General features: G+C 39.8%; 1 protein-coding gene across 2 annotated transcripts; it reads left to right on the forward strand.

Annotated features, from left to right (window-relative positions):
* Positions 1-16,021, forward strand: slc30a7 (solute carrier family 30 member 7). Of its 2 annotated transcripts, none has more exons than XM_023293004.3 (11): positions 1-158; positions 454-555; positions 5,659-5,772; positions 5,861-5,948; positions 6,963-7,092; positions 8,081-8,275; positions 8,801-8,851; positions 11,475-11,610; positions 13,215-13,305; positions 15,030-15,179; positions 15,338-16,021. In XM_023293004.3, exons 1-11 carry the CDS (start codon positions 79-81, stop codon positions 15,383-15,385), a joined length of 1,185 nt encoding a protein of 394 aa, XP_023148772.2. In that variant the 5' UTR covers positions 1-78; the 3' UTR covers positions 15,386-16,021. The 2 variants fall into 2 exon arrangements, with proteins under 2 accessions (XP_023148772.2, XP_035814420.2); XM_035958527.2 differs by having other exon boundaries at positions 140-158; positions 5,664-5,772.
* Positions 16,022-16,086: the final 65 nt, after the last annotated feature.

Consider the following 16,086-nt stretch of genomic DNA (forward strand, 5'->3'; position numbering starts at 1 on the left):
TTGTGAAATATGTCCAGAGCGGAAGCTGGCAGTGATCATCCGCAGCTCAGTCTCAGTGAGTGAGAGCCAGGTGTGAACATGTTACCTTTATCCATTAAAGACGACGAGTACAAACCGGCCAAGTTTAATCTGCTGGTGAAGCTCTCAGGATGGTTCAGGTAAACTCACCGCTTCTCACTGCTGCTGACGGCTAGCGGCGGCTAACTGAGCTAACTGTGGTCCAGCTGACTGGAACGATAAGCTGCTAGCCCGATGCTAACCGGCTGCTCTGAACAAATCTGCTCCCTGTGAGCTCTGTCCACATTCATCGAAGTTTTATCCGCCTGTCCGGCTTTTACGTGTGTTTTTGACTGATCGGTGGCCGTGGGGAGTTAATGAGCGGGGTTCTCCTCGGACTTCTGGCTGCTGTTATGGTCTATACTCCAGATTTTCTAACTGTTGTCTGTTTTTCAGGTCCATTCTCGCTGATAAAACGTCCAGGAATCTGTTTTTCTTCCTCTGTCTCAACCTGTCCTTCGCTTTTGTGGAGTTGATGTACGGTATCTGGAGTAACAGGTACGCTAACACAACGCTAGTATCAGTGTGTATGTGTGTTCAGGATGTGCCACGTATGTGTTAGCAATGGAGGAGCTCAGTGTGTTAGTGAGTCCGTCATCCTTAAACTGAAAGCAGAAGCTCCTGTTAGCCGGGAGCTACAAACTGCATATGACTTGAGATTTACTCACAGGTCAAACTAGCTTCTTTTTAATAATGTTTTCATCATATGTCTAAAAAAAATAAGACACACACTAAAAAATTAATCCTGTAAAAAAAAATAACAGTAAAGAAAGACAAGGGGGAAGGTCAGGAATGTGAATGATTACCTTTTTATCACTACATTTAATCATTGCACACGTTTACAATTGTTGTTTTATTAAACAAAGTGCTGGCAAAACACAAAAAGTAATGTATTTAAGTAATAATCTGTTCCAAAGGAATGTAATGGCAGTTCAATCAGCTAAGCTGTCAATCAGCTTTTTCAGACTCAAATTATTCCAAAATTTCTGGAACTAATGTCTTCCTGTCAACACATTCACAACCTATAAAGCCAGAGCTGCCGTTTTTGTTATCTTTAACTCCTTGATGCCTGAATTTATTTACAATTATATTTAAAAAAATTATTTGTGTTTTTGCTTTACAGCTGATGCTAAATTAAGTAGAGATTAATTTGTCTATGACACATAGAACAGATATATAATAATAGTCACAGATATATAATAATTAGGTCATACTCGGACCGGTCCTATGAGAAACCAGTGCTTGCAAAAGGTTCCGAGGTACGTATTGAATATGCACAAACCGGCATTGGGGAAATGGATACACTGTCTCGGCTGCAGTCTGAATGAAAGTTGTATGTTGCGAATTTGCGATGATCGGTATCAAGGGGTTAATTTTATTCTTCGACCCAAATGCATTTGCACCAATCAGCGTCAACATTAAAATTGCTGACAGGCAGCTAATTGTTGTGGCCAGCCGGTGTAGGTGGGCATGTAGTTGTTGGTATATCAATCACTTCTTTCCCACAACAGCATGCAGCTAGACTTTAACCTACAACATACAAATCAGTTATAAACCTAGCCTTTCCTCTGTCAGCAATGAAACAACACATCTGAGTATAATTTGTAAGTTTGTGTTTAGCCCCTTTTAGATATTGTTATTGAAATATATATATATTTTATGTAGATTGGGTAACGCTTTAAATGTTGTCATATCAGACATTGGTTTATGCGACATACTTGTCTTCATACCTTGAACTACACTACCAGTCAAAAGTTTGGACACACCTTCTCTTTTAATGGTTTTTCTTTATTTTCATGACTATTTACATTGTAGATTCGCACTGAAGGCATCAAAACTCTGAAAGAACACATATGGAATTATGTAGTAAACAAAAAAGTGTGAAATAAGCCAAAACGTGTTTTATAATTTAGATTCTTCAAAATCTTTGATTACTGCTTTGCACACTCTTGGCATTTTCTCCATGAGCTTCATGAGAGAGTCACCTGAAATGGTTTTCCAACAGTCTAAAAGGAGTTCCCATTAAGATGCGTCTGCTACTAGACCTCTGTGTGGCATTTATCTGGGCTCTAACCTGAGGTGCTGTTAACCTTCCATTTCTGATTCTGGTGACTCAGATGAACTTATCCTCAGCAACAGAGGTGACTCTTGGTCTTCCTTTCCTGGGGCGGTCCTCATGTGAGCCAGTTTCATCGTAGCGCTTGATGGTTTTTGTGACTGCACTTGGGGTACATTCAAAGTTTTTGCAATTTTCTGGACTGACTGACCTTCAGTTCTTAAAGTAATGGTGGTAGGTGGTAGAGTGGGTCGTCCAATGATCGAAGGGTCGGCGGTTCGATTCCCGCTCAGTCCTTGTCATGTGCTGTTATGTCCTTGGGCAAGAGACTTTACCCACCTTGCCTCCAGTACGGCCACTCACACTGGTGTATGAATGTTGGTGGTGGTCGAAGGGGCCGTAGGCGCGAATTGGCAGCCACACTTCCGTCAGTCTGCCCCAGGGCAGCTGTGGCTACAAATGTAGTTTGCCACCACCAGAGTGAGAATGTGTGAGCGAATGAATAATGGATTCATTGTGAAGCGCTTTGAGTGCCTTGAAAAGCGCTATATAAATCTAGTCCATTATTATTATTGTTATGATGGATTGTCATTTCTCTTTACTTAGCTGATTGGTTCTTGCCATAATATGGATTCTAACAGTTGTCAAATTGGGCTGTTAACAGGGCTGTCTTCTGCACAACACAACTGATGGTCCCAACCCCAGTAAAAAAAAGCAAGAAATTCTACAAATTAACGTTGACAAGGCACACCTGTGAAGTGAAAACCATTTCAAGGATTCAAGGATGTTTATTGTCATTGCATATCTGCAATGAAACTTTCATGGCGCTTTCAAAAAACCAAAAACAGCATAGTATAACAAACAACGAACAGCTGTATAAAACAAGTATTAAATATATTTATACAAGTAACTAGAAACAAGTATTTAAATAAGTGTGATAGTGCAATGAGGTGCAACGTCTGCTTTAAAGTGTCTGATTCAAGTAAAGTGTTTGGTATGACATGGTTATTGCACATTAAAATGATAATTGTCCATCAGTGAATCACTGTTTGAGAGCAGGGGGGCAGGGTGGTGGGTGGTGGGGTAAGAGTTCAGGTGATTACCTCATGAATCTCATGGAGAGAATGCCAAGATTGTGCAAAGCAGTAATCAAAGCAAAGAATATAAAATATAAAACATGTTTTGAATGATTTCATACTTTTTGTTTACTACATAATTCCATATGTGTTCATTCAGAGTTTTGATGCCATCAGTGAGAATCTACAATGTAAATAGTCATGAAAATAAAGAGACCTATCACTTTGCTATGAAGCCTATGTGGTTGGAATTACAACCCTCCAAATGTGGAAGAGACAGTGGAGTTTGAGGAGTGACACTTGAAACCTGATTGGAGGACATAGCTGACTTGTACAACATCGTTGCTATGATAGCTAATGGCCAAAGTGCATTGTGCACATTCTTCCAAACATTTAAACTGCATCTAAGGTGCATTAAAACTAGAAATCAATATCAACATGAAAACTGCAGATCAGAATCCCCCAAGAGTCTGTTGGTCAAAATACATGAAGAAGAAGCCAGAATTATGGGAAATTGATTAAAACAAGCTACAAAACAGCAACTAAATGTTTTGCCAATTCCACCAACACGTAACAACAAAATGACCACCAGCACACTGATCAAGAGGTGTGAATTTAACTAATCACATGATAATGACATGTTGGTACAGATTTATTGACTTACTATCTCAGGACAGAAGCTGAAGCTTTTTGAATGGAGTCTGTTGGATGCAGAGATCTTTTGGAACCGGCACCTAAACCTATCAGTGGGTTTGAAGAGGCATGTTATGTTTTTAAAAAAAGATCTCCAAAATAACACTATTCATCAAAATCAATCAGTTGTCATACTATGCATTTTCAGACGGCCCTTGAACTAATAATGTACACTACCATCCAAAAGTTTGGACACACCTTCTCATTCAATGGTTTTTATTTAATTATTTTATACATTACAGATTAATACTGAAGACATCAAAACTATAAAAGAATACATATGGAATTATGCTGTAAACATAACATAAGCATTAATCTCCTGTATCAATCTACATTTTAGTAAATAATACAAATAAATAAAAAGCATTGAATGAGAAGGTGTGTCCAAACTACTGCCTGGTAGTGTATGTTTTGATTAATTTAACAATCAACCTAAACTAAACTTAAAATAGTGATATTTCATGGAAATCCCCCCTCCAATATTTTCTAGACTTTCAGCTGAGTGCAGACAGAGGCCTCTCATTTGTCTTGGTATACCTCCTTTTCTGTTTCACTCCCACATAACTCCTCATCACATGACTTGTTTTTACTGTCACATGATGCTGCAGTGCCAGCAGCAGTGTTACTTACAGACTAATCATCACAGGAGCTCATGCCTTTGACTGAAAACAGTTTGCCTGTCCTGTATTCTCAACTCATATTAACAGGCATCAAATGATAAATGCCTGATTGTCCTCAAAAAGATGTCCTGTTGTTCTAAAGGTGTTTCCAGAATCCTCAAAGACTCTTCTACCAGCTGGATGAAATATATATTTTTAGGGATGCACGATATGAAAAACTTTAACCGATACCGATAACCGATAATTAACTGCTTCTCATTGCCGATACAGATACCGATAACCGATAATTTCATATTTTTATATTTAATATAATCTTCAGATAATTAGAAGTTTGTGCACCCAGGAGCATAAAAACATCCAAGATGCAGTGATGAAAAAAAATAATATTTTAGTAGTTCTGGCCTAACTGTAACAGTAAACAATGGTACAGGCTCTTCAAACATTAATTTATTTTTTGTAAAAATATCACAAGCAGTTGAAATAAATAACAAACAGTGCATTTTCTCAATCAAAAACTAAATCAAAATAAAATCTCCTGTGATTTTTTTTTTTTGCACAGGCTATTACACTTTTCAGAAATGAAAATGAACTCAGTGTATCACATGCACCGACATCAAATTGCAACTACAACAAAAATTGCATCCCTCAAGAAAAGGGTATAACAGAACTATGACTGGTTTATCTGCAAATAACTAAATTTATCTTCTAGCATTTTATGCATAACAAAGAAATACAACCTATACTGCAAGAGGATGAGGCAGGTGTAGTTTATAAGTCAAATATTCAAATATGAAATACATGTATCTATCTGCTCAGGTCAGTCAGGTATGCATGCTTGGCTTGCAGCAGATGACATCAGGAGCGCGACATGACCCATTTAAACGCGCAACACGCCAACAAATAATTTTGCTAAACCTACTACATTATCAGTTCAATTTATTGGATTAAATCAATTAATCAGATCGATTAAAAAAATGATGTCATTTCGCCTCATATCGGCTGATAATTTACCGGGCCGATAATTACTGTGCATCCCTATATATTTTGTCTGCTGCAGCCAAAAAACATTTCCCATTACTATGTGAATCCAAGTACGCCTGCATGGATCCGGTTCCTTGACTCGTCTCTTCATGTGTGATGTGTGTCCTGTGTTCAGTTTAGGTCTGATCTCAGACTCCTTCCACATGTTCTTTGACTGCACTGCCCTGCTAGCAGGTCTGGCAGCTTCCGTCATCTCCAGGTGGAGATCCAACGACAGCTTCTCCTACGGGTAAGATGATCCACTGTCACTGGGTTCTGTTAATCATGTCTGACTCCAAGTGAGTGTGTTTGAGTGTTCTGTGTCTTCTCTGTCGCAGCTATGTGAGAGCAGAAGTCCTGGCAGGCTTTGTCAATGGACTCTTCCTCATCTTCACTGCTTTCTTCATCTTCTCTGAAGGAGTTGAGGTAGCACACAGACAGCTTCCTTTTCACCTAAGTTTAACTAATGTTTAAGTGCAGAGTAAGGCTGCGGTGGGGTTACTGTCTTTTATGTAATCTATGGAGTTTACTGCACACAGAATTGTATTCCCTGGCTTTAACCTGTAAGGCCAATGTTATACTGTCTTCATTTGCAAGTATGTGAAGGACTACTAGAGTTGCGTAATAAATTTTGTGGTCTCATAAAGTTTCCCAAGAGTCTGCACGGACCACTCCATGTGCAGCCCAACTTTTGCACACTATTGCCATTGTGGTGTAGTCACCATGATGACAAGGACAGTATAGTGCATGTGTGGAAAACATAGCTGTCAACCTACTGCGCATGTATGGAACAAAGTCTCCCAGCAGGTTAGAATTTACCATAATAATATCAACTACCTGTTCGAGGTCTATGCAGCTCTTGGTGCATATGTCTGCAAGGGAGTGTAGTCAAGATCTCCTCTGTGGTACCATAAGCATCTCATGGATGTATTAAAGAGAACTTGGTGTGGTGATGAGATGGTGCCTGTTCACTTAAATGGAAATTCATACTTGGCACATGACCCAAGCTTCTTGTTTGCTTCTGCATTGTATGACCCAGTGCACATGTGCATTGGGGTTTTAGAAATAACACCTAGATGCATTAAAAAATCTGAATAGAAACCATAAAATTGGATTACACAGGTTGGTTGAAAATTACTTTTTCAACTATAGAGGATTGTTTTGTAGCTAAAACACTAATGGCCACTGGAACAAACTAGCAGTGAGGTGACGTGGAAGTGCTGTTTCAGCTTTTTTAGTACATCCATTAAGCAACCTTAACAACAGAACCAAGTCAAAGGAGAAACACTCCCTTCAGAATAAACCCTGGAAAAAAGTGTTTTTGATCCATTGCTGAGCACTTTTAAAACTTTGTCCACAAGAAAGGACACCTGCTAGCATTGGTTGATTGTTCCGGAAGGAGAAACTACAGCAGACTAAACCTGACTGTCTGTCTGCCAGAGAGCTCTGGAGCCTCCTGATGTCCACCATGAGCGGCTGCTTCCGGTCTCTGTGGCCGGTCTGCTGGTGAACCTGGTCGGGATCTTTGTGTTCCAGCACGGAGGACATGGACACTCACATGGAGAGGGAGGTAATACCTGCAGAACATCCACAACCACTGAACATCTGGAGCATCCCTGCACCTTTCTGAAACCCCAGTGCTGTGTAACAGAACTGTATTTGACCATCTGTACAACCTTACTCTAGCTGTGTAGAACCTCACTTAATCATTGCAGATCAATAGAACTTCACTGCATCTTTATCGAACCTACAGTTGTGTAGAAGCACTTGACACCTTTAGAGTCTCATTGCAGCTCTACTAAAATATGCTACACTTCTTGAGCCTCCAGATGTTTCTCAAATCTGAAAATGGCAAACTTTAGGAAACAAAAGTCAGCTGTTGTCAGGCCAGGTGAATTAGCTTCATAAGGCAACATTTTTAAAGCTGCATTTGGCTGCTTCTACCATCTGTGCTGTGTGGACGGACACATTGTCCTGCAGCAACAGCAGCTAGCACGAAGGCTTCCTCTCTTTTTGTCTTTGATTGCTTTAAACATTTAAGTTTTGGTGGATAGTGATATAAGCCTTTGTAGTATATAGTTATGTGCCCAAATGGGAGTTATGTACCTTGTTTCCAGATCAGACCAAGAACTTTTCGAAGTACCCTCTTTGATGCACTTATATGGCACTTTTCTTTCTTAGTTGTACTAAAAACGCTTCTTTAAAATAATGTTGGTGAGTGTTTCATGTTCACCAATTCAGTTTCATTCATCAGTTAGTTGACAACCAACTCTAACTTGAGTCACAGCGGCCGAGCCTCATAGGTTTTCTGAAACCTCAACACAGCTCTAAAGAACCACACTGGAACTCAATATTACCTTACTGCAGATCAATTAGATATCACTGCAAATCAGTAGACCCTCAGTACAGAATTTTAGAACCTCGTTGCACCAGTAGAAAATTTTACAGGTTTACTGCAACCCCGTAGAGCTTTACCAGTCAGTAGAAGCTGAATCTCCTCAGGACCTTCTTGCAGCTATGCAGTGCCTCTGTTCTCTAACCTCCCTCTCTATCCTCAGGTCATGGACACAGTCACTCTCTGTTTAACGGGAGCCTGAATCATGGCCACAGCCACGGAGGACATGACCACCAGAACAAACATGCTGATCGGCACAGTCATGGAGGGCATGGACACAGTCATGATGGTCATGGACACGGACACGAACACAGTCATGGTGGACATGGACACAGCCATGAGGAACCACACTGTCATGGTAAGAGTCTGACACAAAGTATACCTATATGTGGACACCACAAACACAATTCAGACCAGCAATCTGATGTCTGCTGTAAATCAGATCTCTGAGTTTATCAATCCTCTGAACTCCAAGCAGTTTCTGCGCATTTTCTTGCTCTAATTTTTCACCACAATACAAAGGTTTAGGGGGGCAATTACTTTTTCACACAGGGCTAGGTAGCTTTGAATAGATTTTTTTCCCTTATTAAATAAAATCACCATTTATAAACTGCATTTTGCATTGACTGTGGCTATCTTTGTCCTTGTCTGTTTTTACAGTTTGCGGCCTATTATACATGACATAATTTTTGATTTTATTTTTTGTTTGTGCGTTTGAAACCAAGAATCCCTCTATGCAGGAAAAACCTTGGGCTTCAGGCAACGTAGTGATGAAAGAACAATCCAAGCTACAAACATGCTTTCAAGGAGTAGTTTGCTCAGGGGACAGAACATTCATTATTGTTCTTCAAGCTGAATTTTCTCTGTTGTGTTTTTCCTTCAGATGAGCAGCTGCATACACCAGGAAAAGGCGCCAGTAAACAGATCCTGCAGGGTAAGAAGCGCACTCACATGATCACCACAATGAACCACATCATTCACAACATCACACATACACACTTTTTTTTCCAGTGTGTTGATTGTATTTTTCCATTTTTTTTAGTTTCCTAATAGATCATTTTCAATTAAAAATATAACAAATACAATTGATCAAACAATAGTAAAACAACAAAACCACATTGCTAACAAAAGATACTTCATATTTATGTGTGTACATTAAAACACATATTTAGCAGTGTAACATAATGATAAAGGACCAAATATTAAAGTGTTTGGAATGACAGGAAATTGAATGATTTCAGCTTAAAATGTGAAACTGGTCTGAGTTTCTTCTTCATACTGCCAGGTGAAAGGTCAACTCTATTTTGTAAATCAGATCATTTATTAGTTAGCTGATCAAGAGAAAAATAATCAACCTCTCTGGTTCTTAATTAATTTATTAGATATTTAATTTCCATCATTCTTCGAGCAAAAAAAAACAAAGAACAAAACAGTCCTTCCTATTCTCTGCTACAAATGGCAGGGGGCACTGTTTCTCTTTCTGTCAGATGTCTCAGTAACATGAATCTCTGCGTCTCAGACAAAACTAGATATTTGAAGATGTCATATTGAATTCTTCAAATTATGATATGACATGCTTTAATAAATGAACAGACAATGTAAACACAGTTCTTTGGAGCTCTGCTGTATATCAACATAGAATAGAAAAGTCTTAGAGAGGTTAGCTGTTTTCTTTTTTAAAGTTATTTTTTGGCCTTTTGTTGACTTTGTTAGACAGGTTTAGTAGAGGCAGACAGGAAAGTAGGGAGAAGAATGGGGGGTGAAGACCTGCAGCAAAGGGCCGTGAGCTGGAATGGAACCCAGGCCACTGTATCGGGGACTAAAGCTCCTGTTCACCTGGACAGTGTTCCAGATACTGAAATCTGACCTCCAAACTAAATCAAATCAAATCAAATCAAGCCTACCGAATTTCCAGCTCTGTGGTCTCTGCTCTGCACTACACTGTACTGAACCACTGGGAGGCGTCCACACAACACCACACAGCCTGTTATCAAACCACTGGTCTAACTCACCAGATGCAGGCTGCAGATATAAGCCTGCTGATGGCTGATCATTCCAGTTGGCACTCTCTGCTCCTTCAACTATATAATTGTAGTTACATTATATTGTACTGTGTTACTATTTTCTTTGACCCTATTTTGCCCCTAATTATTGGCTGATTATCTCAACTGACATTCTCCCCCATTTATGCTATCTGTTTGTTACTGTTTTCTTTGTGGTGGGATGCAGGCAGCAAAGTACCACACTGAGAATGAAAAGAAATGAAAGTTTTGCTGAGGATTTGGATTGTGCAGTAAGACGGCAGTAGTAGTGGTGGATTATCCATTTTCACAGTGCTAGTCTCCCTGCATGCAAATATTCCACCATAGCAATTTTGGCTGTCGCTGTTTTGAGGGAACACCTAAGGTGCTACTCTGCTTTGCTCTGTGGTTGGTTTAGAGAAATGCAAACAAGCCAGAGGCTTTTCCCCTATAGCAGAATGATAGTGTGGTGCAGCCAGACCATTACGTTCTACAGAATGGACTGACTAATTGACACTATCCATCCACTGAAAACCATTTACCCTCACATGTGGTGGGTTTTAAGAAACCTTGCAGTTCTAGAAGTTACCTTCCAGTGTGAACTGAGCCGTCACATTATCGGATAAACGTGCACAAGCAGTGGTACTTTGAGTTGGGTGAAGTGTTTTACGGAAGGATTTCTCCACATTTCAGCATCGATATTTCTCCAAAAACATTGCAAAGACACTTCATACACCAAAATCACAGCACATCTTTGTCATACTTTGCCCAACAATTTCAAATCTATTATGGAACTAAATGAAATGTGCATAATGATATAACTTTACTGCGATGAATACCGACATCAACAGCTTGAAGATTAAAGACGCTCACCAATAACCAGTGTAACTGAGTCTTTTTCTGCACACATTAAGAGGATCTGAAGTTTGTTTCTTGTAGCTGTTTAAAACTATTGGCTCTGAGTTTGATTATTACAGCAGCATCAGGATCCATATGAGGGTCTGAGTTTCTCTGATCTACAAGAGGACCTCAACCTCTAGCTTCAGCACTGGAGTTGGCAAACGTTTCAATAGTAATCTGAAGCTGTAACTGAATTTGTAGGATAAACGTAGTGAAGAACAAATACAATATTTACCTCTTTACTGCAAAGGAATAGAAGTATTAAGTAGCACAAAACTAAAATACACATGTGAAGTACAAGTACCTCAAAACTTAGTTACATTCCATCACTCTAAATACAGTATACAGTTTGTACCATCTATTGATCAGATTTTCATCCATTATTTTTTAATAATTAAATGATTCATATATTAAAAAATAAAAACTATTTTTAGATTAATGTAAATATAATGTCTTCAAATTCATTCAAATTATTTAACTTTGCCACTATTGTTTTTTCACATGCATTTCTCTCAAATTGTTCTGCTGTGATTGCTTGAACTAAACTAACTAAAGCCCTTGAAACTGCTCTAACTGGCATTAAAAGGTGCTGTACTAATAAAATTTCATACAAGTGTGTTATATGTGTTTGTTCAGGTGTCCTTCTGCACATCATCGCCGACACTCTGGGCAGTATCGGTGTGATCATCTCCGCCCTGCTGATGCAGAAATACGAGCTGATGATCGCTGATCCCATCTGCTCCATGCTGATTGCCCTTCTGATTGGAGTCAGGTGATATTAATAGATCATTTACTGTAATGCTACTTTGTCTCTCTGTCTGTCTTTTTCTTGTAGGCATCCGCCACACTAGAGTGAGGTCATTTCCAGTTTGCATTCTATTGTTCTGATATAAAACTGGCCTCACTGCTGCTTTCATCTGCAGTTTTAAACCTCCCATCGGTGTTTAGACTGTTGATCAGTGGCTAATGGAAGATATTGAAGTAGAGGCTCTTCAATGGCCTTTTGAACTACAGGATCAGTATAACAGTGTAACCCACTCAGTGACCAGGACCTTGAAACCTCTTATTTGGGAATGAAAATGTGACAGAAGAATCTAAAACATTTTCAGTGGCCATTACAACCCCTTCAAGGTTCCCTACAACCTCTTTAATGACCCTCTGAGCATATGACCTATTCAATGGCCATCACAACCTCCTACATCAAAACTTACCCCTGAAACGTTCTAAAATCCTGGAACCCCTTAAATGACCAATACAACTTCTTCAATGGCCAAAGAGAACTTTAATTATTTCTGGAACTTTTCATCATCTCCACTTTTTTTTCTAACAGTGTAAGCGCTCCACTAAACTAAAACTTAACCCAAACATAAGTAAGCAGACTGATTATTTCTCAGGTTTCAGTTCTACAGAAATATGACCTGAAACCAGTGCGTGACTGGAAGGAAGAAAATAAGTCCATCTAAGACCCGATAGACACTTTGGAAAATGGTTTCCACTAATGTAAAGAATGCACAATTAGTAGTTAATGTGCTCCTACATGCCAGACCACTGGTATGGACCTGAAAAAAGTTCTGGAGTCCAGTCTAAGCTCACTGATCCTCTGGACGTAAATGCGGTGGTCAGATTTCCCAGAAATCCCAGTGATGAATGGAGTTGATGTCTGCTGATGTGGTCTGATAGGCTGGAAGTGCACACAGCTGTAGATTTAAATAGTCAGCAGAGTGGAGCTGTGGTCAGCTGAGAGGCCTCCACTCTACCACAGGTATCAGGTTACTGCTGCTGGAAAGTTAGAGTCACCATGAACTCCTGCTAAAAGTCTACACATTCCTCACATCAGTCTGAGCTGGAGTACACAACTCAGAGCATTTACAGGAGGAATTCTATATATTCGTCATCTGATCTGAACTTAGAGTCAAACTCACACCAAACTCAGGTTTAAAAATTCTGACTTGTCAGATCTAACTGGTTCTTCACAAGCATCTGAACTGCACTTCATCGTACAGCTCAGACAAAATTCCAGTAAAAAAAAATCAGGTGATTGTAGAAGAACTGCTCAAGTATTATACAATTCTGAAACAAGAGCAGCTTGATTGTTACTGTGCACTAGACTGTAGTAGTTGTATTTGTAGTAGTATTTGTACATTAGTCTACAGACCACAGAACAGTGGAAGCATTATATCTCGTAGGTTGTTGTATTTGTCGTGTTTCTAAAAGTTGTTGGGACTGTAGCAGTAGTCACATCTGTCGTAGTAGGAAAAGTAATACTACTATTATCTGGAGTATGTGTAATGGGTATAATTTACCAGATTGTGTGGAAATACTGTAATAGTAGGGTTAGGAGAGAGCCACATGTGACCTTTGACTTGTGTCCATCAGCGTGGTGCCGCTACTGAAGGAGTCCATTGGGATCCTGATGCAGAGGACTCCACCTTCACTTGACCAGGCCCTACCAGAGTGCTACCAGAGGGTGAGTGCTGACCACCCCAACCATCAGCCCCATCCATTCACAAAGCTCACACACTCAATACACTAGTAATACTTGTGGTAGTAAGTGAAGACATGTTGTTGTGTAATACTACTAAAAGTAGCCAGAGCTATTGTATTAGTATGAAAAACAAGTGGTGGGACACTTTTTAAAAAAATCTAATTAATTAGAACTTTATAATTATTTAATCGCGATTGATTGCTTTTTGGTTTTTTTTGGTTTTTTTAGCAAATAGCACTATTCGACACAAAAAGCATAGTTTTTCAATTCATAAAGATTTTGGTTTACGACTGAATGGATGAATAGACATATACGTGAACTGAAACAACAAAAATGTTTGTTTCATTTCTATTTATCTGCAATTATATTCAACATTTTAAGACTTTTTGTAAACTCAAGCACTTTCAGTGTCTTGAATAGTGGTCTGTTAGGGGATGGCTACACCATTTGCTGGTACCAGGACTGTCGTAGCTAACGTTAGCTCTGGTGCTAGCAGCAACATGTTTTACATTGAGGTGATACCGTCGGCTTGAAGTGCTGCGGTGATAAGAACACTTTCTGTTGCACAATTTGCACACAGCAACACTGTTATCCAAGTTGCCATCAGGAAGATTTTTAAAAGAAGACTTTCCGCTCAACAAGCTCAATTCAGTCGTGTCTTCCTTCACTCTTCACCAAACTTTCTTATGCGCTGACATCACTCAGTGCATCCTATGGATCTTCTGCTGGAAAACAGACTCCACCCACTGGACTGGAGTGTGCATCAGTGTTACCAGTGTGCCAGAAATTAGGAAACTGAGAAAGGTGTGATTAAATGAGTTATTTTTTTAACGCGTTATTTTTCTGTAATCAATTAATCAAAATTAAGGCGAAGTCCCAGCCTTAACAAAAAACATATTGGAGTAACTGAGCACATATTGTACGGGTAGTCATATTGTAGTACCATAATTTCCGGACTATTGAGTGCACCCGAAAATAAGCTGCACCCCCACTAAATTTAAAAAGAGAAAAGATTTTGTACACATATAAGCCGCACCTGTCTATAAGCCACAAGTGTCCACGTTGTAACATGAGATATTTACACAGAAATATTTTTTAAACTTTTAATTAAATGAATGCTTTTTTTTCCGAACAGTGCCTGTAACATGGCAGTAACACGCACTGAGTCAGTTCACGCTGCCGACTCCATCTCACCATCGATTCATTGATGCCAAGCTTGTGCGCAGCAGCTCCATTTCCTTCTTTGACAAGCAGATCAATTGCCTTTAACTTAAAAGCAGCATCATATGCATTTCTTCGTGTTTTTCATGATGAGGGTGTGTGCATGAAATGACGCAAAATGACCGATCTGAAGAATAGTGTGGGTGCGTTTGATTTAATTCGAACAGTTTCATTGGTTCACTGTGACCTGTTCGATAATTTCATTGGTCTGATGTGACGAGGCTAAGTCTATTGACGGCATGAAGCTCGCCCGTAAAAATCTATACATTAGCCGCATAGTTGTATAAGCCGCAGGGTTCAAAGCCTGTGAAAAAAGTAGCGACTTATAGTCTGGAAAGTACAGTAGTAGTAGTAGTAGTAACTATGGATATATTGTTAGTATAGTACTTGATGAAACTGAAAAAAACATTGTAATAGTACTCATAAACTGCACCCCACAAAACCTGCCCAAAATCCATCTTATTTCTGGTGTGCTTTGCATTCAGGTGCAGCAGCTGCAGGGAGTGTACAACCTGCAGGAGCCTCACTTCTGGACTCTGTGTACTGATGTCTACATTGGAACATTAAAGCTGCTGGTTGCCCCCGATGCTGACACCCGCTGGATTCTCAGCCAGACACACAACATCTTCACGCAGGTATGGATGGGTGACTAAAGAAGAGAAAAAAGTGAACTCTTGACCTCTACGGCTGAGGGGCGCTGCTGCTTCTGTTATGCTAAATGCACCATTTGGGTGCCTGTTATAGTAAGAATATTGTTTCAATCGTATTTACTGCTCATGTCATCTCTCCACAGGCAGGAGTTCGACAGTTGTATGTTCAGATTGACACGGCCGCCATGTAGAAGCTCCTCCTTCTTCATACCTGGGACCAATGATACTCGGTCTGCAGCTGCAGGTGACTTCTTACCCCCCAGCTCCAGTCACTACAGGACAGACTGAGACAGGGGGAGGGGGGCACACTGAGAACTGATGAACTCGAAAAGCCCTGCCCCGCCTTTTTTTTTTTCTTTTACCTTTTTGTAAAAAAACATATCTGTCCGTGTGTGTGGGCAGCGTGCCTCCCCCTGCACTTTGTAGACTGGCAAAGCATTTTGGGTAAGTGCCTTCATCATGAATCAGAGACAATCTGAGCCCCTCCTGCCACCACGACCACAGCCGACGTCACTGGTGGAACCTGTTGATTGGTCCACAGTGAGTGTGACGTCTCTGTGCTTTTATTGTGCCAAACCATGTGATTGGTCGGTGGGTTTCAGTACTTTTTAGCTGTAATAAATAATTCTGTTTCTCTGAGCTGAGCTATTATTGATCTCCATCTTTACTGATGACATAAGTTTTGTTGTAATGCTTGTGGCACAGCAGTTGGAGTTTCTGTTTAATAAAAAAAAAAGCAGCAGGAGGATCGGAGCTACAAGGGCAGAAAATATTTCAGTCATACCTATGTTTCTCATGTCATTTTAATATAATTCCTTGAAAATGTCTCCTGGCCCTGATTCTCCTCTTTTTTTACAGTTTAAACGTGACAAATTTAACATATAAACATCAC

Source organism: Amphiprion ocellaris, chromosome 2 (assembly GCF_022539595.1).
Source record: "Amphiprion ocellaris isolate individual 3 ecotype Okinawa chromosome 2, ASM2253959v1, whole genome shotgun sequence".
Taxonomy (NCBI): domain Eukaryota; kingdom Metazoa; phylum Chordata; class Actinopteri; family Pomacentridae; genus Amphiprion; species Amphiprion ocellaris.